Source organism: Agelaius tricolor, unplaced genomic scaffold (assembly GCF_023055355.1).
Source record: "Agelaius tricolor isolate 1412-34295 unplaced genomic scaffold, bAgeTri1.0.p SCAF_11, whole genome shotgun sequence".
NCBI classification, from domain to species: Eukaryota; Metazoa; Chordata; class Aves; order Passeriformes; family Icteridae; genus Agelaius; species Agelaius tricolor.
The window spans coordinates 22,112,810-22,133,796 of NW_027269271.1; the positions used below are offsets into that span (position 1 = coordinate 22,112,810).

The 20,987-nt window shown below is 56.5% G+C and overlaps 1 protein-coding gene across 2 annotated transcripts in view; it reads right to left on the reverse strand.

Moving 5' to 3' along the window:
- Positions 1-20,987, reverse strand: part of PIK3R3 (phosphoinositide-3-kinase regulatory subunit 3) — a 178,026-nt gene that overhangs the window by 48,463 nt on the left and 108,576 nt on the right. The window contains exons 5-7 of one of the 2 annotated variants that reach the window (XM_071436650.1): positions 16,444-16,575; positions 13,439-13,640; positions 13,004-13,089 (exon numbers count right to left, since the gene is read on the reverse strand). The exons of the other annotated variant lie outside the window; for it this stretch is intronic. Of the exons in view, the coding sequence (XP_071292751.1) occupies positions 13,004-13,089; positions 13,439-13,640; positions 16,444-16,575 (420 nt within the window). The remainder of the gene's footprint in view (positions 1-13,003; positions 13,090-13,438; positions 13,641-16,443; positions 16,576-20,987) is intronic. 2 annotated transcript variants of the gene reach the window in all.

Below are 20,987 nucleotides of genomic sequence, written 5' to 3' on the forward strand. Positions count from 1 at the left end.
CTGGGAGCAAAGGGATGGGCAGTGTGAGGACCAGCCCTGTGACAGGGTCACTTCTGGCTGCGCTGCTTGGCTCTCAGAGGCTGCTCTGGTTCTGCAGGGCCCCTGCAGGCTGGACCCCTTGAGCCTGGCCAAGGTGGAAACCATCTGCCCTTGGAAGGGTACTCTTCTGGGGGAATGTCTGCCTGTAATGAAGCTCTGGGATGAAATCCCTCTCTCAGGATAAACTGGCTTCCCTGGGGCTGAGCTTTCAGCCTGGCTCAGAGGACCAGTGTGAGGATGCTCAGACAGCCCATGTTCCTGCCCACACAGACCCAAACTGAGCCCAGACCCCAGCAGAGGACCCCCGAGCTTGTGGCAATAGGAGCCACCCTCCTCTGTAGCCACTGGCCACGCTGGGGGTTTGCAAGGCTGTGCAGAAGCAGAGCAGTCCCAGCCCCAGCTCTTCCCCTGAAGCACCTGGTCCCAGCCTACCACACCAGGTCCTTGACCCCAGTCCCAGCTGAGCAGGAAATGCCACATGGGTGTCCTTAGAGGAGGTTCCCACCCTGGCAGTGTGGGTGCAGCTCTCTCAGAGCATCCCCTGGTCCCAGCTCTCTACCAGGCACCTGGCTTCAGCATGTAGGTGTCCCTGGACCTCCTCCACCACTCTAAAGGATTGGCCCCTCATGGGAATCCCCTGTCCTGTGCCTAGTCCAGACCATGTCCTGTGCTGCCCAAACCTGCTGCCAGTCCCAGGGAGCTGCCACAGGACACTGTCACCCATCCTGATGTGGCCAGTGTCACCTTGGGTGTGTCCCTGGCAGAATGGGACTGGCCTTGCAGGGGCTGCAGATGCTGTGTGCCTGTCCCCTGGGGCAGTGAGGCAGGATGGGATGTACTGTCCTAAGTGGCATCTTAACTAGATCTGATCCAGTCTTGCAAAGCCACAGCGCCTTCAATTCCCTTAGCGCTCCAAATCTGCTACTGTGCATCTAAGCGGATTATTTTAAATACCCCATGATGGACTGCTCCTTTGTAATATAAACCAGCCTCATGTGTCCCATTCCCCTCCTATTTGCTGTTATTTAGCTGCAGCTGTGACAGCTAGAAGTCTCCCCTTGTCCCCCTGCTCCCTAGGAAACATCCCTTGTACCAGCCCCTTCCCCAAATCCTCTCTCTCCTGTGCTGCTGGATCCTGGGGATGCTCCCTCCACACAGCCTTTAAGCTCTTCGGGTGAGTGATGGCTGTGGGATGTGCTGCCCCAGAGCTGCTTCATCTCTGCCCAGAACTGAGCTCTGCACGATCATCACCCCCACCTGCACTTCGGGGCCAGGCCGTGCCTCAGCTGCTTTTACCCAGAGAGGGACCTTGCAGCAGCCCTTTTGGGTTGGTTTTGCCAGTTTTCAGGTTTTTGCTCAAGCTGACTGTCTCTGACACCTCAGTCCTCAATGAAGTCAGCCAAGAGAGAATATCCTGCCTCCCATTCCCACTGGAGGGGGGTTTGGGGAGCACAGGGGCTGTCCTAGAGCCCACCCAGCCCCACTCTTAGCAACGGCAAAGAAGCTGCCACTTTTCCAAGCACTTCCCTTTGGGGCTTGTCTGATTAATGAGGGCTTGTTATTTCCAAACTGTTTGAAATCGTGTTTATTTTATCTGCCGCTGGATTCCTCTGACTCAGGGCTCATCGTTAACTGCCAAAGATGAGTGACAGATCCTGCTAATTACAGCTAATGATGGCCTTAAAGGATCTCTGCACACACACATGTGTTTGTGTGCACACATGCCAAGGGCCATTTATAATTTAAAGTGGGGAGAGTCGTTAGCATAAACCATGCCTGGATTAATTGCAGAGCGCGGCCTCTCCAGGGAGGATGCTCACCATGAGGTTGTGGTTTCAAGCACTGGATGCTGAGGGCAGCACAGGCTGCCTGGGCAGTGGCAGCGTGGTCCTGAGCTGAGTGTCAGCCTCGGAGACACCAAATCAAATCCACCACACAGGAAGTGTTTGGCACAGAGCAGTTAGGAGGGGCCAGAGGACACCAATATGTGGCATGGACATGAGTGGCTTGGAGCCATGCATGGCCAATGGGAGCTTGGCCATGCATGGAGCTGGTGTCCAGCCCCTGGAAGAGCTCTGTGGGGTGTTTTCCAACTATGAGGAGGACCATGCCCAAGAGACTCAGTTCTGCCCCAGTTTCTGTAGGAACAGGCAACTGGAGGAATGGGAGGCATTTTTTGTGGCTTTACTGAGGATAAAGCTGCAGGAGCACCAACTCCTTACTAGACATTAGAAACCTCACCCAGGGGGCTGGGGTTAGCAGTGCCCACTGCCCTGGATGTGCTCTTCCCTCTTCAGTCCCTGAGTAATCCAGCCCTGATGTGGTGACTTTGCTTTTATGTTTTTCCCCAGGAGGAAAAGAGAGAAGATGGAGACAATAAGGCTTTCTCTGCCCCTGGGCTGGAAAATGCAGAATGAGAAGCAGCAGCTACAGGATCTCACAGCCACCACCCTGCCAAGGAGATGGGCAGAGTGGGCTCATGCCATGGGCAGCCTGACTGGGGGCTTCCACAACCTTCCACAACCTTCCACAGTGAGGTCTGTTCCAAGCCCTTCCCTAAAGCAGCTCTCCATTTGCCTGGGCTGACTTTCACCCAGCCCTGTGAAGAGGGCACCCATGTGTCCCCTCACTCCATCCCCTCATCCTTCCTCTCCCTGGGGGTCCTAGTGATGCCCTTGCCCCTCTCCCTGTCCTGCCATCTCATGGAAGAGGTATCCAGAAGGAAACCAAAAGCTGTTCCAGATGGCAGAAAGGCTCAACAGAGTAGAACAACTGTTCCCCAGTCCTTACATTTCTGCAAACCAAATCCACCTTTCTTGGAAAAATGTAATTCAAGCTCCTCAGTCTTCCTTGGAGCTGGTGAGCAGCAAGAGCAAAGTGCCAGCATTGGCTCCCTGGGGAGGGGAAGTGCCATCCTGCAGAGTGCTTCTATATTGGTCTCTGCCATGAGCAGGTCTAAATTGGAAGTGATGGCAGCAGCAAGTGCCAGGATGCTGAGATGGACTCCAAGGCCTGCACAAAGTGATTTCAGGGGCTGCTTGTGCTTGGCCTGAGGGATGCCTGCCAGCACAGGACACTGCAGTTCTAATCCCACTAAAAGCTAGGTGGAAACAACTTGGACAAAGGCTTTTGTCTTTCTTGCTGAAAAGACCAGATTCCTGTCAAGACTGATGGCTTGTGAATTTGTCTAGGGTCTCTTGAATTGTTCTGGTCCCCAAAACACTCAGGTTTCTCCTTCTGAAACACCCCTAATGTTCAATTTAAGGCTCTTGCAGAAGCAGCTGTCAGAAGCTGCGGAGCAGAGCTTCCTTCAGACATGTGCAGCCACTCAGTGGTTGTGACCGTTCCTAAAATTGCCCAGGGAGGCTGTTTGGTCAGGGCCAGCTCTTGCTTGTGCTTTTTGCATTGCCAAACTCCTGTCACTGTCCTCCAATCCCTGTTCACACAGGGGTCCTGGGGGTTTGTGCTCTCTGGACCCCATTCTCCCCCTGGCATAGTTTCCTTTGCCGTGGTTCCCGCTGGCATTTTACAAAGCCTTCTCCAGGCCATCTTTCTTATAGCTTTAATAACCCCACTGTAGCAGGATCAGGAGGTTACAGGAAAGATGCTCTGGAGGAGCCACAGTCTGGGAGCACAGGAAGGACTGTTATGGAGGCAAGAGCAGTGACAGCCATGCTGGGCACCCACTTCACCAGGCTCAGTGCCATTTTGCCACAGATGCAGAGCTCTGGTGGCATTGGTGACCTTGGGGACATCAGTCTGCAGAGTCCATGTCTATGGTACATGGAGCTGTACAGCCCATGGGAAATGGGTAGCTTTGAGATCCCAGGGCAATTTTGGGGTGTGCAGAGCTGAGGAGTCACCCCCAAGCCCAGGTGACGTTTTTCCCTCTATGCTGTGGCCAGGGAGGGTCAGAGCTGTGCGAGGTGTGGGGCACATGGCAGGACAGGTCACCACAAGGCACCATGCTACAAGCTGCTTGCTCAGCAGCATGCTGAACCCTGCCCAAATAGCCCCTGTGATCACCATCACCCAGTGAGAGACCCCAATTGCAAAGAAAACAGGGAAGCAGCTGAAAAAATAAAGTGTTACCATGGCACTGTGCGTGCCAGGTCAGAAATCTGGGATGGTGCTGAAGCACAGCCTCAGATGTTCCTCCTGCCCCAGGGTATGAAGAGCCAACAGAGAATGGAGAAAGAAGTGCCAGGAGCCAGAGGGAAGACACCCTCCTGATGGCACCAGGGATGGGCAGTCAGGGCTTGTAGGTCCTCCAGATACTTAGGAAGAGCCGGGATGCTGCAGCCACATCTGTGTGGTGTGAGGTGAAATGACCTAGCCCTTGCTCCCTGTCTCCTGAGCATGACACAGTCCCAGGCTGCTCAGTGAGGTGCCAGCCTTTGTGGGTACCCCAGCCCCTTCACCACCTGCAACCCTCCCCAAATGCCAGAAGTATCCAAAAGATGGAGAAATCTCCTTAACCAAAGAATGGCCACAAGTTCCCAGAGACAGTCCCATGGGGCAGTAACTTTTTTGAGTTGAAAGATGAGAACAGAGATGAGCTGAGCAGATGGCTTTGCTGGGAGAACTGGAAGGTGGTGCAGCCTCAAAATCAGGATCAGAGGCAATGCCTGCCTCACAACCCTGCACATAGGACTGCCACACTGAGACCACCAAACTCCTGCACCTCTGCCCCGTGCCTCTGGCTATCCCCAGCATCAGCTGGCCTGGGGCAGGACAGGTCACAGCCCAGCTCTGTGCCCCCGGCCCTGCAGGTGTGGGCAGGGTGTGGGTGGAAGCAGCATTCCCTGCCCTATCTGCCAGCCTCTGGGATTAGCTGTGCACATCAGAGCAGCTCTAGCAGTGCCTGGGTAAGAACAGATAGACACAGATAAGGCAACCTGAATCCTGGGGAAGGCGAGCCAGCTGCATTAATCCCCGTGCATCCAGGCGCTGACTGGAAGATGCTATCATCCCCTTTCTCTCCCCAGCAGCTTGTGTGTGGCTGTCAGTCCTGCCTCACGCAAGGACAAAACCCGGCGCTTGCATGGGTGGCCCCTCTCTCCCAGAGTTGCTAGTGGCTCCCATGGGGACACTGCTGGTACAGGGATGCACAACCCACACAGGGTTAGAGCTGGTATAGGTGTCTACAGCCAGTGTGGGACACCACAGCTGGTACAGAGAGCTATGGATGGGGCAGGGGCGTGCAGCCAGGTGGAGACGGCCAAAAGTATGAGGAACACAGCCAGGATGGGGACCCAGCTGCCATGGGGACACATGCAGGGGGACTCTGTAGAGCCCCGAGACATAGTGATGCTGCAGGACAAAGGATGACCTGCGGTATCACCCACCCCTGTGATGGCTCGGGGTCATCCCCACGTCCCTCCCCAGGCTCCGGATCTCCAGCTGCAGCCAGCAGGAGGGTTCAGCACTGTGCAGGCACATGGAGGGAGGGGAGCCCTGCCAAGTCCCTGCTGTGTCCCCATCGCTGTCATGCTGCAGGCTGCACGGTGTTGGGTGCAGCACGGCACTGCCCATCCCGTTAGCGCTGTCATGAAAGTGCCACCGCTGCGGCAGCTGGGCCTGGCCACCATCTCTACTTCCAGGTAAACAGATGAAACAAGCGGCTCAAATTCCCTCCCCGCCCCGGCATTCCCGGCCACACAGACCCACCATTCAGCCCCGCCACCCCGAACAAACCTCCAGTGTTTGGGAGAGGGCTCCTGCTCCCGGCGGAGCGCCGTGGGGGGGGACACACTGCAGCCGGGCATTTGACACCTGGCCAGGCTGGAGCGCGGCCAGGGGGCACAGAAAGAGATGCTGTGTTTTTGGCCGGATCCTGCCGTGCTGGGGCAGGGGCAGAAAGGACCCCTTGTGTGCATGGGACCCAGGGATGCCCCCATGGCTTGGCTGCAAACAGGGTCCCACTAGCCTGTGGCAGTGGGCACCAGTGACTCCTTGGAGTGGGAGCCCAAAGGGGTGAGGGAGTCAGAGGTAAGGATGCCCTGTTGCCATCCAAAAGATTTGCAAAAAGTCACAAAAGCAGTGGGGATGATTCACCACATGCAAGTGCTGGCAGAGGCAGAAGCAGGAGGCAGCTTTCCCTGTGCATCACCTTGCCATTTACAAGGATGAGAGAAGAGTGCCGGCTCCTGCCCCTTGGACTCTTCTCCTCCAACCTCCCAACCCTCTCCCCAGATTTTCCTTGGCTGGGGGTCCATCCTGCAGCACATCCTGGGATGCTCTGGCCACGGACAGGGCTCAGAGGGATGCCCTCCAGGGAGCCTGACACTGAGCTGAGCACATCCCTGCCTCACCCATGACACTTACTGTGGGGCCAGGCTGAAATGGAGAGGGGAAGGCAGGAGGCAGAGCCTTGATGCTCCAGCATCCCAGCTGTTCCTTCTGCTGCCTCCATCATCCAAAAACAGCTGTCAGTGCTGTTCTCAGGGACATTGTCTCCTCCTCCATGCCTGACACCTTCCTCCCTTGCTGTCCCTGAGAAGGTGGTTTTCCTCCCCAAGGAGTGCAGGGAAAGCATTTTCCACCACGGCAGATGAAAATGGATTCCAATCCAATTTTACCCTAGTATCACTTGAGTGATTTTGATGGAGCTGCTCTGGATGGGTGCTGGTTGGAGCCAGAGGACAGCTGTCGTGGCTCCATAGACCAGGGGTTTCTTATCTGTGTCACCTTTGATTACTGTAATTGAAATCCTGCTCTGATCTGAGCCGTGCCCGAACGTTTGTGCTGCCTGTACGGCTCTCGGCTCCAACAGCAAAATGACGTTAATAGATTTTAAAGCCAGGCAAGGCCTGTAAGAGCATTTCTGCCTGACCTCCCGGATGGCAGCCGACAGCCACCACTTACCCCAGTCCCGCGCTCGCTGCTGGCACAGCCCTGTCATCCCCCTGTGACTCATTTTCCCTCCTGGAAGCACAAATCCTGCCTTTCCCCAGAGCTGCTCGTGTGTCTGTGCTGGGTAGCCTGCCTCCTCCCACCCCTTTGGAACAGAGCCTGCTCTCGAGGGAGGCAGGGTCCAGGGGTGCTGGTGGGATCACAGTGGGATCGGCTTCCCTACCCTAGCATGAAATTCCCCATGGGAAGCATTGCCCTTTTCTGGCATCTCCTGGCCAAAAGGGCAGCAGGGGGACCTGCTGCCAGGCAGGAAGCAGGGGATGGAAATGCCACTGCACAGTCGAAGATGCTCCTGGCTTTGGTGCCAAGCTGGACAATCAGCTGTGGCTGGTGGCATGGCCGGCGCTTTGTCACCCTCCTCATCTTCTTTGTGAAGCTGCCCGTGGTGTTTAGGCAGAGGCTGCGGCAGAAAGGGTGACGCCAGCCCAGACAGTGTCTGAGGGCAGGAGCTGGGAGGACACGCGCGCTGGCACACACATTCCTGCAGTCTGGCTTGGCCAGCAGCCGGCACAGGGAGCGAGCCAGCCCTCACCACTGTGGGACAGCAAAGCTGGTGGCTCCCTCTGGGTTGCTGAGGTTCTGCTCAGCCAGCCTGGCCTCTGGAAGCTGCCCTCTGGGACAGGCAGAGGTGTCCCAGGTTCAAAGCTCCATCACAAGAAGATGGAATGCAAATCTCAAGGGTCAAATCCTGCCTGTGCCAGACAATCACCCTGAACCCCCAGGTTTTTCACGCTGGCAGCTTTTTTCATGACCATACAGCTGAGAGCTGGTCAGCTCCCTGTGTGCTGACACAGCAACCTGGGCTGGCACCAATCTGACAGAGCCATCTCAAAACTTCATACTCTGGCCAAAGGGAAAGCAGGCTGGCCAGACAGCAGGGCACTCCAGCACCCCACCACCAGCACACAGTCTCCCCCTGGATCCTGGCTGGCCGAGCAGCAGCGTTTCCTCTCACGCTGGCGGGTCGTGGGCCGGCAGAACACACAATGCTTGGGGTTATCCAGGCCTTATCAGCTCTGGCCATGCAGTGCAGGCAGGAAAAGGCTTTCAATCCCAGCCGAGCCCTGTTTCCGTCAGGAGCCATTCCCTCTGTCATGGGGGAGGGCTGGACCATGCTGTGCTTTTGATATGGGGACCAGTGAAGCTGGGCTATGGGGAGAGCAGGACCACAGGGTTTTCATGCTGTACCCCAAAAGCATTTCCAGGCTCTCTCCTTTGTACTGGGAAAGCTGCCTGTCTCCAAGCAATGTAGCTGTTCCTGCCCCACCTTTACACACCAGAGCTGGTGAGACCCAGGAAAGGGGTTGCCTTTAGGGCATGCAGCAGAGGTCTGGGCTGGCTGAGACATCCTTTGCTGGGGGTCACTGCTCCCCATCCCAGGAAGGCATTCCAGAGCTCTGACATGCCAGGAAAATGCCTGCTCAGAGCTGTACAGGCAACCTGAGAAATTCCACAGCAAATGTCACCAATGCCAGCCACAGAGGGGGAAACTGAGGCATGAGGAGATAACATCCTTCCCAGAGCTGCTCCAGCCTCTTAAAGCTGACTGGAGGAAGAGGACTGTGGCACAGGGTCTCTCTTAGTTCCTCAGCCCAAACCCACAGGATCAGGGAATGCCTGGCCCCTGCTCCTCCAATCCCTGCAGCAGCACACACGGGTGGAAAGGGGAGGCACTGGCAAAGGCTGGGCTTGCTGCGATCCCCTCCCGCTCCATGATTAATTGAACACAAGCTAAAATTAGCCTGGAGGCAGCACCCCTGGGGTCTCCTAGCAGCATCCCACTGCCCGCCGGCTGCCTGCAAGTGGGTCAGGCTGCAGCTCCCTCCCAGCTGGGCACCCTGGGTGCTTGGGGGACCCCCACGCTCTGCTGAAGGTGGGAGCATCGCTCCTGGCTCCATGGCACAGCTCTGCACCTCTCACCTCCCCACTGCCGCCCTTCCCAGAGGCTTTTCCCTCTCTGGATTCACCGGGCAGGGCTGCGTTATGAGGAGCAGCTGGGAAGGCACAAGGCTGCCTTTTGGGATGGCAGGAGTGTGGATCCCCGTCATGTTCCTCCCCATGCCTTCAGGGATCTGTTATTTTTAGCCACTTTCTCTACCTCATGTTGCTAGCTCGGCTCTGGCTCTTTTTCCTCCCCTTCCCCAGCGTTAATTTGTTTTCTCTGTATTATTTGCAGATTCGGGGCGGCAGAACGAGGTGTTTTGGCACAGGGGACCACTCAGCCATGGCTTCTTCATGCTGCTCTCCATCCAGGGTTTTGGTTGGGTTTTCTCACGGCTATTTTTAACGCACACCAACAGCTCTGAGGGGATGAAACACCAAGGGGTAATGGAAATTTGAGGTTCCCTGTGGCCCATGTGCCAAGCCAGGTGGGAGGATGCTCATGGTTGTGCAGGGATGCTCCCGGGGAGGCAGGGCAGCACCTGGACACAGCCCCCAGCTGCACCCTCTGTGCTGGATTACATACAATGCCTCCTGCTCCCTCTTGACCCCTCTGCTCATCCAAGTCTGCAACCTCCCCCGTGCCACATCAGCTGGGGAGAGCAGGGAGGCTGGGCTTTTCCCTTGGATCCAGAAGAAAGCAAACAGGGAGAAAGTTAATTAAAAACTTCAAAGCCAGATCATTCTAATTTGGCTTAACACGGCAGTCCTGCTCAGCATTGATGCTGTCCCAGAGGTGCCTGCTGGGGCTTGGGCTGGGAAGTGCCCAGAGTGTCACATCACAGGATGTTCGTGGGATTGTCACCCACCACTGCCACCACTGCAGCCCTGCTCAGCCCTGGGGATAGGCTGCCACAGAGCTAAGCTCAGGGCTGGGCACCTGGGCACCAGCCTTCCCAGGGACTGGATTTTGAAGCCAGGAAGGGTGATTCCATGGGGAGGCTGTTCCTCAGTTTCCCCATGGCACAGGGCTGCCAAAACTGCTTGTTGGGAAGATGTTTTCAAAGCACCTGGGGTGGTGCTGATCCCCATATCCTGGCATGATACCACTGCCCCATGTGAAGCAGGGCAGGGCTGGGGCTCCTGGGGGGAAGCAGGGGGTGTCTGCCTCGGCAGGGTCCAGCAAAACAGTGGCCCTTGTCCTAGGGTGAGGACCTGGCACCACGGGTCCTGACCCCTCCAGCCACTGCTCTGAAGGAAGTAGAGGACATCTTCCTTGCCCAATTCTCACTCTTTTCTCCAAAAGGAACCAAAAGTCCTCTGTTTTTTTCCAGAAAGCTACGTCACAGGACAGTGATGCTCCTGCCCAAGCGCTCTGCCGCCTTGCTCTGCCTCCTGCCCCCGCTTTCAGGTTTTTTTGGTGGTGGGTTGAGGGTTTTTTTTCAGAACTTTTGGCTGCATGGTGAGTAAAGGCATCCTGCTGTCTGAGGGCTAACGGCTCGTTGGAGAGATAATAAAGCAAAGGGGAGTAAATTAAAGTGACTATAAATAGCACCAGGAGAGGAAAAGGAGATGAAGTCATCTTCCTTCAGCTGAGCTGGTATTTGCATCACTCCTTCCCTTTGCCTTCCCCTGCCCCCTCACCCTGCTCGGGAAACAGTCATTCCCAGACACTGGGATCCTGCTGTGAGCTCTGCATGCCCCCCTGGACCTCCATGGGGCTGAGAAATCTCCTCCTGGGGTGTCTGCCCAGTGCTGGGGACTCACTGGAGACCACAGTGAGGTGCCAGTCACTTGCCCCCAGGCTCCATGGCAGCTTCCCTACGGATCTGTGGCATTGCCCTGTGCAAACCAGAGCAGGGCCCTATGCAAACCAGTGCCTCCAGCATGACTCCAGCGCTGCATCCCAGGAATAGCTTTCAGGAGCCATCACAAACCCATTTTCTCCTTTGCAGCTCATAAAACAGGCAGCTAAAGAGACCCCCAGGACCAGTGGCCTGGAGGAAGGGATGCTGCAAACCCAACAACAGCAAGTTCACCCAGAGAAGCCCCTCCAGGAGCCAAATTCCATAATTTACATTTTTATTCTTTAAGATTCTAACATCCAAGACTCAAAAACTCCCCTATCAGTCCCAGGACACATGGGAGAGGAAGGATCCTGGCCCTGCAGGAGCCTCCCTGGAATCAGCAGAGAGCTTCAGATCTCTCCTCAAACCTCTCCATGCCAAGGAGGCCACTGCCCCTGCAGCCCCAAGCAGCCCCAAGCCCCCCAGCTGCCCCCTCACATGAGGTATATTTACATGAGTCAGAATGAGGTCACACCACGGTTTCCTTATGTCAGCTACCGACTCCTATTCCTGTGCTAGGCACACACACCCGTGTTATTGCAGGGTATTTATAGCTATTTTACATGTATAATTATAAAACCACAACTCCACACACACACAGAAATAATCCCGGTGCCGGGATGCAGGGGAGTGGGGCCAGGCTGATGGGAGCAGGAGCAGGACCTGGACCGCACCGCTAATAATAATTCTTTGCACTTTATATATAGCCCCTTTCATCCACAGCTCTCAAAATCGCTTTGCAGGCATTTAATTAAGCTTCCCAACATCCTAATGTGATGACAGCCAAGTAATAATATCCTCGCTTTTAGGTACAAAGAGAGGGGGGGTGGCAGGACTTGCCTGAAGTCCCACAGCGAGTCCAAGTGTCCTGTGTCCTGCCCCACACTTGTGGGATGACCACAGGGGAGATTTTGACTCAAAAAGGGGATGAGGACCTCAAGATCCTGCCCAACCCCTCTCCTCGGTTTGGGGTGGTGACACGGATGACATTGCAAAGCCTGGGGATGGCAGCAGTGACCCCAGGGACTGCTGGGCTGCAGCTGCCCATCAGCTGGATCAGCAGGTGGAAGAGACAGATGCATCCTGACAAACTCATGGGTGTGAGCTTGGGGGAGAGCAATAAATGAGATGACAGGTCTGAAAGGGCTGATTTACGAGGAATATTAAGAGTCGTAATCCAGCCTGGCCTGGCCATCCCCCAGGGAGGCAGGGTGGTGACAAGGACCCAGAGACATCACAAACCAACAGGATTCACTGGGGCCAGCGCCAAGATATCTCCAAGCAGGAGGGCTGGAAGCAATTGTGCCTCTCAGGCACCCAGGCAGCTCAGTGTGGGGGAATAGATGGGTCTCAGTGACAGCCTGGAGATGGGATCCCACAAGAATGGGTCTCTGTGGTCCTCCAGGTCTGAGGTTTGTGCTCCCCTGAGCACCCTCTCTACCTCCCATGTACACTCCTACTTGGATGGACCAGTTGCCCCCATCCTTGGGGTGCTGCAGAGGGCACAGGGAGCATGGGCTCCAGTTTTGGACACTGATAGGATCACAAGCTGCCACCCAGCAAGAGTGACACAGCAAGAGAAGGTGGCCAGCAGAGCAAAAGAGTGAGGAGGTGCTGGAGACAAACACTGGTGTTGGCAATGAAAGTGGCAGGAAAGGGGCAGGACTGCAGCCCTGGGGTGAGGCTCACTAACATCTGCAGAAAAAGCCTCTCTGCTGACTGCTGTCCATGCATGGAGGGGTGGGGGTAAGTGCCTGTCCTCATCCCCACCCTAGGGATGCCCTGTGGGGAAGCAGCAGTGGATGCAGGGTGATTCTGTACACATGGGGACTAAATGCAAGTCAAAAATCATAAACCTTGATTGGATCCTGTAGCAAGTACCATTCTGCCATTTTATGGTCATGCTGCTATTTTTTTCCTCCCAGATTATATCCAGATCCCTGCTCTCTGAAACTGCACACTCTCTGAAAGCTGCACACGAGCCGCCCACCAAGAGCCCCCAGCTCATACCAAGCCCCCAAGGTGAGGGACCAGAACCTGTTTGCATCACAAACCCAGGCACCAGAGAGCAATGACCGAAACATGAAGCCAGAAAACAGCTGCAAACCTTCTGAGGGGCTGCAAAGAAATGGCCCCAAATGAATGTGTCTCTGAGGAAAAAGGAGAGAGGGACATGGGGCAGGAAGCCAGCACAGTCTGGGCACTGCCACAGGGACAGCAGCACTTTTGCATCACTGAAACTGCCCCATGACTTGCTGCTGTCACTGCTCTGAATTCCACACCCACTGTCCCCCCTCCACCACCAGCCAGACGTCTCTTACCAGGAGCTGCTGGCAGCTCTGCCACCTCGCTGGCCATGATGAAGGACTCGAGGATCCTTGCACGGAGCTCAGGGCCTGCCTCGGTGCTGAGAGGAGAAGGAGAGGGGTGTGAGGACACCAGCAGTTCCACCTCCCCGGAGAGCCCCAGCTCCCTGGAATAGCAGGCAGCTACCCCTGTGGGTCTGCTGTGGGACTGAGGCATTGCTGTGAATCCCAGTGTGTGCATCGTGCCTGCGCACTTTGGGCCCTGGTGTGATGTCTGAGCACCACAGCTGGAATGGCAGCTTCCACATCTGGCCTCCCCCTACGGAGAACGCTGTGCCTGGGGCACTGATGGATTGTCACACAGCAAAACCAGCTTGGTTGGGAGCAGCCTGGGCAGCATGGGCACCCTGCTCTCACCCTCCCTGTCCCATGCATGGCAGAGGACCTCACCTGGCGGCCCCAGGGCGCAGCAGCAGCTCCCCAAAGAGCTCCCCGAGGAGCCGGGGCGAGAGGCGGCTGCGGTGGCCGCCCTGGCACAGGTGACAGAAGTGGCGGGCAAGCTGGCGCAGGAGCAGTGCCTGGGGCTGTGGCAGGGCTGGGGGGGCCAGCAGGGCTCTGGCTCGCTGGCCACACTCCTCCAGGCCTGGGGTCTCTGTAGCAGAAGGGACACAGGAAAAACAAAAGGTTAGTTTGGGAGGGCAGGGGCATCCCCATGCCTCTCATGGGAGCTCAGCACCTACCAGCACACAGGGCATGAGCTGTGGTAGCTCTCTGCTCCTCCTAGAGACCCAAAAAAACCTGACCTCAACCTCTCCCAACACTATTTTTTTACAGCCCATCCCTTTCCAGACAGGCCATGGGACTTGTGGATACCCCAGGGTCTGCAGAGATTATTTCTTCAGGGTCTTGGCCATTTCTTTCTGGGGTTTGCCTGCTCCATTTACGCAGTCACACCACCCCAGATCAGGTTGTGAGGTGCCTTTGGCACATTCCTTCTGTCAGCACATCCAGGAAGGGAGCTCAGAGGGCTGAGCTGCTCACCTGGTCAGGGCTGCACCTCAAAATCCCTCACTGCTGCTCAAATGGAGAACATTCCATGGTGCACAGCAAAGCCATAATAAAGGCAGAGGTGGGAAAATGGGCACCAGCTTGAAGATCTGCTGAATTTAAAGGCTCAGCCTTCCCCTCCAGAACAGTGAGCTGGGAGGGAAAAGGGTTTTTAGGAAGAAAAAATAATGTGCACTTGGGCTGCAGGTGGGGCTGCAGTGAGGCTCCTGCAGGCCCCTGCATCATGGTCTCACTCCCCATGGAACACAGCACAGCGAGAGCTGACTGGGGTGCAGCTGCTTCCAGTGATACTGGAATTGCCGACATGGATAAAATCAGACAATGGCATTGCACATCACAGAACAAAAACCAAAACCACTTGCTGCCAAAACCACTGTCACGGGTGTCCTAAGCAGCCCACAGCCCACAAGCTCCCACCATGTCCCCAGAGCCCTCTGGCAGCTTTGTGAGCTGTGAGCTCAGTGCCCTGGGACTGCGATGCTGCCCCAGGCACAGGAAACAGCCACTCTCCAGCCATCCTCCATCCCTGCCTTGTCCCAGCCCTTTTATCTGCTGGGGACAGGGAAGTCCCCAGGGCTGGGCTGCTCTCAGCTGCCTTCAAAGCCCGGCGGGGCCGGGGGCTGACTCAGCTCCGCGGCTCTTTGCACCAGGACTGAGGCTTGGCCAATGCACAGCCAGCTCCCGACATCCATCCTTGGAGCCAGGGTGCACCGGAGCCGGAGGGGCAGGGGTCTGGGATCCCCTCCAAAGCAGCTCTGCAACCCAGCCGTGTTGGCAGTGGGGTGCTGGTGAGATATTGTAGCCAAGAAACTGCTCCTGAGGGATGTTTAGCTTTGCTCCAGGGCCTCCCCTGCCACAATTATTGCTTTTTTTGCACCTAGAGGATCCTGCAGGAGAAGGCTCATGGCCAAAGGGGGAATTGGAGGATGTTTTTCCCTTCCTTTTGAAGGTGGTCATCTTGCTGCTTTCCCAGCTCTCAGCCTCAAGCAGGGCAGAGGAGCCTTGCAGGGCAGGCTGCCAAAACCCAGCACCGTCTCCTCAAAGACTTACATTTTAATTTTTTCTTTTAAGCCCCAGAGAAATCCTCTTCCCATTGGTTTCTCCACCGCTCTGCCCCCTCCTCCTCCTGCCCCTGTTGTGCCAGGAGCAGAGCCCGCTGCAGCACAGGCTGCAGGGAAAGGCGCTTCCCTTTGAAGTTGCTTAACGAGGCAACCCAGCTAATTGCTTCCTAATTGCGTTTTTATCCTTGGAAGGGAGGCAGCCTTTGATTTCTCCTCTGACGGGTGAGGGGAAGGCAGCTTCTCTGTGCCACCAGCCCCAGGGGTATTTCTTCTGGCTCTGTGTCTCAGCACAGGGCAGGGAGGATGGGGTGTGAGTTATCCCTCACCTTCTTCCTGAGTCCCTTCTGCCTCACTGGAAGCCACAAAGAGCCAGTGGCCTTTTCCCATCAAAACATGGTAGGAAAAGGCCACGGGTCTGGGTACTGGTGATCTTTTAGTGCCTCTTAAGGCAGCCAAGAATATGATCTGCCCAAGCACTAATCTGGCTTAGGATGGGGAGGTGATGCTCAGGGATGGAGGGTACTGCAGCAACTGGCAGTGAGATGAGAGCTGCTGTGGAAGGGGAAGAAATCCTGGTTTCACGAGCAGCAAGAGGTTCAGGTCCTGTTGAACACAGTGGGCAAGGGTTTGCTGTGTGCCTGGTGATGCCCACAGGCCCTCAGGCTGGGAGGGGTAGAGTGGCTCTGTGAGGACTCACTTGAAATGGATTTTGGTCTGGCCTCACTGTTGGGATGGACCATGGGCTCTGCTGACCTGGGTATGAGCCCTGCTCTGTTTATTTGAAAAGAAATCAAATAAAACCAAAACCTTGACAGTCTCCTACATTTGCACAGAGCCTCAAAAGCTTGCAGGGATCTAAAGGCGCTTCCTAATGGCACTAAGCTGAAAAAGCTGAGAATTTTTTGTGCCCATATAAAGCCAGGAGTTAATGAGATTACAGGAAAAATTTCCCAGGCAGCAGAGCCAAAATATTATAATAACGCTTTCTTCTGGGGCCAGCATCACCCAGCCTTGGCAGCTGCCCGTCCTGGCAGGCAGCACCTCCTTCTCCAGGCACTGCAGAGGGAGAAGACCACGCTGTGGTGGGGGCAAAGCAGCCCCCTGGATCTCCCTTCTTTCCCAGAGCATCTCCCAGTTGATGCTATGCTGCTCTGGCACAGGTGGTGTTCCCAATGGCTCTTTGTAAAATCTGCCTTTAGTACAGCATTGGGCAGGGGATGGGGTCAGGGCCACCCTGGAGATGCTGGGAAGTCTTTCTAGGGGCTTCCCAAAGTTTCTCCAGCCCCACAGAGGTGCCAGGTGTGGGGGCAGCCCATGTGTGCTTACCTTGAGCCATGTGGACCAAATCATTGTAGAGAGCTGGAGGGATGAGGGGTGTGGGGAGCTCCTGGAGGTACCACTTCAGGGCATCTGCCAGTGTCTGGGCCTCGTACAGGTCCATGTCCACAGCTGAGGCATCTGGGAGAGAGACACAGGGAACCCTGAGCCCTTGGTTCTTCCCTCTGGCACAGAGCTCGGAGCTCTTCATCCCTGTGGGCCTTCCTGCAGACATGGGGGCTGATTTCTGTGCCCATGCCCCCCTCTCCCCCGTGGGGCAGTGCATGATTTCACTGCCACCACTCACCCAGCAAATATTCCTGTCCCAGTTTCCCCTGACCCCGAGTTCCACGTGCCCAAGGAGAGCATGCGGCAGCATCTCTGCTCTGGGTAAACTGTACATCCAGGGCATGGGACAGGGAGCCTCACCATCCCACTGGGGTCCCACTGCAGGATAGGATCCATGGCAAGAACTGAGCAACTGCTCAGGAACCTTCTAGTTTTCAGGGCCAGGTGCCATGTGCCAACCCCAGCCCAGCAGGACCTGCTTGGAGAAGGCATCCATGGAATGGGGTTATGGTTCCCAGACAATTCAAGTTGCTAAAGGCCCATGTGACCCCCAGTAATCCCAAAATGCTGTGAATGTGCCCCAATTGGCATCACTTCTCCCAGCCCTGAAAGGTGGCTGCCCAGGGGGAGGTGGTGAAGGATGCTCCAGGAATGGGGGAAAGCACAGGAGGCCACACAGCCTGGGCTCAGGGGCTCGGGGGTCCTGGATCAGGACAGGGGCAGTGCTGGGAGCAGAACTGTCCCATGGCCTGTCAGGAGTCAGAGGGTGGGATGTGTCTGTCTGAGCCCCATGGCCAGGCCAGCACAGGGACATTGCTTCACCCTGGTCCAGGGGGAAGAAGCCTTTCAGCATCCTTTGGTATTGCCTCATGTGTTTGTCTTGGAGGTCTCCCATCCTGGCTGGGCTGGGTGGTGGCTGTCTGGAGGGTGATGGTGCCTTTTGCAAAGATCTGAAGGTTTCAAAATCTGGCTTTGGTTCAAACTGGACCCAAATGCAATGTTTTGAAATTCTTCTTCTTGGAGAATTTGGAGGGCGAGGGGTATGGGAGGTTGGGAATAATTTAAAAAATGAACATATTTGAGATGGTCTGAAATGGTTAATTTAAAAAAAAGAAAATCAAATTTGTCTTTTTTGTAAAGATGCTGTGTCAGGCTCCAAATGGCCTGGAATGACAGAGAAGAGTGTGGGCTTGCTCAGAGCAGGCTCTGAGCCCCCTTCCACTCTGCTCACTGGATCTTTACCCCCTGAATGCAGCTTCACTGAAATTGGAGCCATTTTGGGAGATGCTCCATCTCCCAGCCCAGCATCTTCCAACAGAAAATGTTGTGAGCCTCCAACCACTCCAGCTGTGCTTCCTTCTGGGGTAATAAACCCAAAAGAGGGGAGCAACCCTCTTTCTTAGTACAAGGCTTTAGAGGCACACATTCAGCAGGGCTGGGATGGGGAGCAGCTGGGAAAAGCTGTTTTTGAGCACCTTGACCTTGATCTCCTCTGGCTGGAGTGTCCCTGCTGTGCACCAGGCAGCCTGGGAGCTTGCCTGCCTGCCTGCGTGGGAACACCAAGCTGCAGTGGGTCCCTTATGGCCAGTGCCTTCCATTTGGCTCCCAGACGGAGAGAAAACAGATTGGCCAATGCCCGAAGGGCAGCCTTTAACCCAGCCATTGGAGACGCTACCTCATTGTCAGCAGCTGGGAGCTGTGTCCCGGGGCAGCCTGGGGACAGCCGGGACAGATGCCACCATGAGCCATCCAGCGTGGCCAAATGTGACCCAGGGCAAATGGGGTGCTGCCCTTCTGGCACCCCAGGAAGTCACAGCATCTGCCCTTGGCATCCTCGAGGTGGGCAGGGCTGTGCCAGCTGCACCCTGGCCCCGTTCTGGTCCCTGTTCATGCTCCCATCTCCCGGCCACACTCCTGGACCCTCTTGAGGGTTATTTCTGCCAGGCTTTGTGGGGGCATGACAGTCAGTTCCCCATGTATGGTAGCAGTTCCCCTGGAGCTGTGAGCTGGCAGGTTGTCTCGGGCTGGGCAGGTGGAGGAGAGTGGGGTCAGGGATCCCACAAGATGCTCCAGCACCTGGTTTTGGCTGAATACAGCGCATGGCTAAAACCCAGGGATGCTGCTGGGGGGTCCCAGGGTCTCATTGCACTGCAGAGAGCTTTTCCCATCACTGGAATGCACCGAGCAAACCCCAGAGCCCTTCCCACCTGCCACGAGGGTTTCTGCAGGGACCTGTCAGTCGCCTTAAGGATGCTGGCCCGGATTGAGGAGAGCAGCCACAAGCTGTTCCTGTGCAGGGACGGGGCCGCTGCCGGGCGCTGGCCCCAGGCGATCAGCCCCGGGCTCCACCGTGGCCTAATTAGCTTGTTTGCCTCGTTAGGCATGAGCCTGGGGGGTGTTCAAAGGGAAGGCTCAGCCGGTTTCAAAGCGAGATTCAAAAAACATCTTTACACCCGGAGAGAGGCGCGATGGGGAGAGCAGGGGGATTCACACCGCGCTGACAGAGACTGATCGGCACCGTTCTCCGTGGCACTGCGACTAGAAGTAGCCATTAGCCCGCTGTCCCCGTCCTCCTGGAAATGCAGTGGCATTCTCCTGCCCCAGGAGTTCTCCTCCTGCCCCAGAGGCTGCCCTGGTGAGCTGGGCTCCCCACAGGGCTGAGGGCACAACGGGGATGCTCCGAGCTGCCCCCCAGCACCGGCTGTGCCCCGGCAGCTCGGGGAGGCTCAGCCGGCAGCGGGGGAAGGGTTAACCCCAGAGCCTTCCCAGACAATTACCACCGGCCTGACCCCACGGATGCTGCTCTCTTCTTATCTGAGGGAAATGATAACCAGCTATAAGAAGTTAATGAAGCTGCAGGATGAGTCAATGCTCTCCTGCTGCTCTCCAGATGTTCCCATCTTTTCCCCAGGGGAATGATGGAGGAATGACGGAGGGATTCCATCTGCCTGCCATAAATAGAAGGAAAACACCCCAAAACCCCAACCTCGACCCCATACCAACCCCCTCCAACACACAACCTGCCTGCTGACCTGCTGGCAGAGCAAGCATTTGGGGACCAGCGGCGAGCATGCCTTGCCCATGGAGGGGTGAAAAGCAGGAATAAACTTTGGACTGGGGACAGGGTGCGTGGGATGACCACCGGCCCAGAGGGAAGGACTCCCAGCCTCCTCCTACTGGCGTTCCAGACCCCACATCCCAGCAGAGGCAGAAAGGTGCTGGAGCTTTGGGCTGAGTCAGGCTGGGCAGGAAACTCCAGGAGCTCTCCCGCAGCTGCAGCCGGCCAGGGAGGCGTGAGTAAGGCTGAGTTTCGGTAAACGAGGAGGATCTTTAGCCACCAGGGGCGGGGGGGAGGTGGGGGCTGTTCTGAAGGAGAGGCTTGGGCAGGTCCTGGTAACCAGCTGTCCCTGCTTGTGGCCACAGGTGACGGCTGCTCCCACAGCCCTGAGCAGCTCGTGGGTGACAGGGTGCAGGCCCTGCCCAGCACCCAGGGCCCCTCTCCCAGCAGGGAGCTCCAGCAGGCTGAGCTGGACCTTGGCCGCCGAGCGCTGCTGCAGTGAGATGCTCTCAGGTGCTTGGTCCCTGTGACAGAGGGGCACCCAAACCAGCCTGGGGCTGACTGAAATACCGACCTGGGGATTTCCCTACCCCTTCCAGACCTTTTAGTTTTAGTTGTCCCTGGCTGCTAGAGAGATGTCCTTGCTGTCCAGTTGTGGGGGCTGTACGTTCCCATCCGCACGGATGCTGACCAGGCACTCGAGCTCCTGGGCATCCCACAGTGAGGGTTTACCAGGAAACTGTGCACCAAATCAGGGAATATTTCCCAGCTTTGACTCAGCATCATTGTAACATCTCCCAGCCAGCCTGCTGGTACCTTGTGCTGAGACTTGGCAGCTGCCAGGACACCCCCTGCCCATGCACGGGAGCTCCTGCCAGCTCCAAACACTCTCCCAGCTGGGTTTCACCCCACTGCACCCTTGGCTTGCACTCAGCCAGGGTAGGGGTGCTGGGATCCCGTTTGAGTGTGCCCACTGAGACTGCCTTCCCCCACCTCACCTTCCCTAAGGCAATCCCCTTCCTCAGTTTTCCCAGCTGCTATGGGAGGGGATGGCAAAAACTCACCCCCAGTTCTCCCTGATGGGTCTGGCAGGGATGTCTCTGCTGCTGCTGTTTATTTACCCTTCTTTCATCACCACCAAATATAAGAGATGAGCTCATGCCTCTCGCCAGTCTCTGACGACACGGGGTTTATTTCCACTGCAGGTATAAATAAAAAGCAGTGCCGCAGGCACCGGGGCGCCTCACGCTCGGGAGGAAAGTCATCCTGGTGGAATGAGCTTGCCCAGGGGAAACCAGAGCCCTTGGGGGCCTCCGATCCCCTGTGGCATCCCAGGGATGAGGATGGGGATGCGGTCCCTCCCTGCGCATCCACCCCGTGCTGACGGGGGCAGCGGCGTGAGACCCCCCAAGCCGCTCCTCACTGC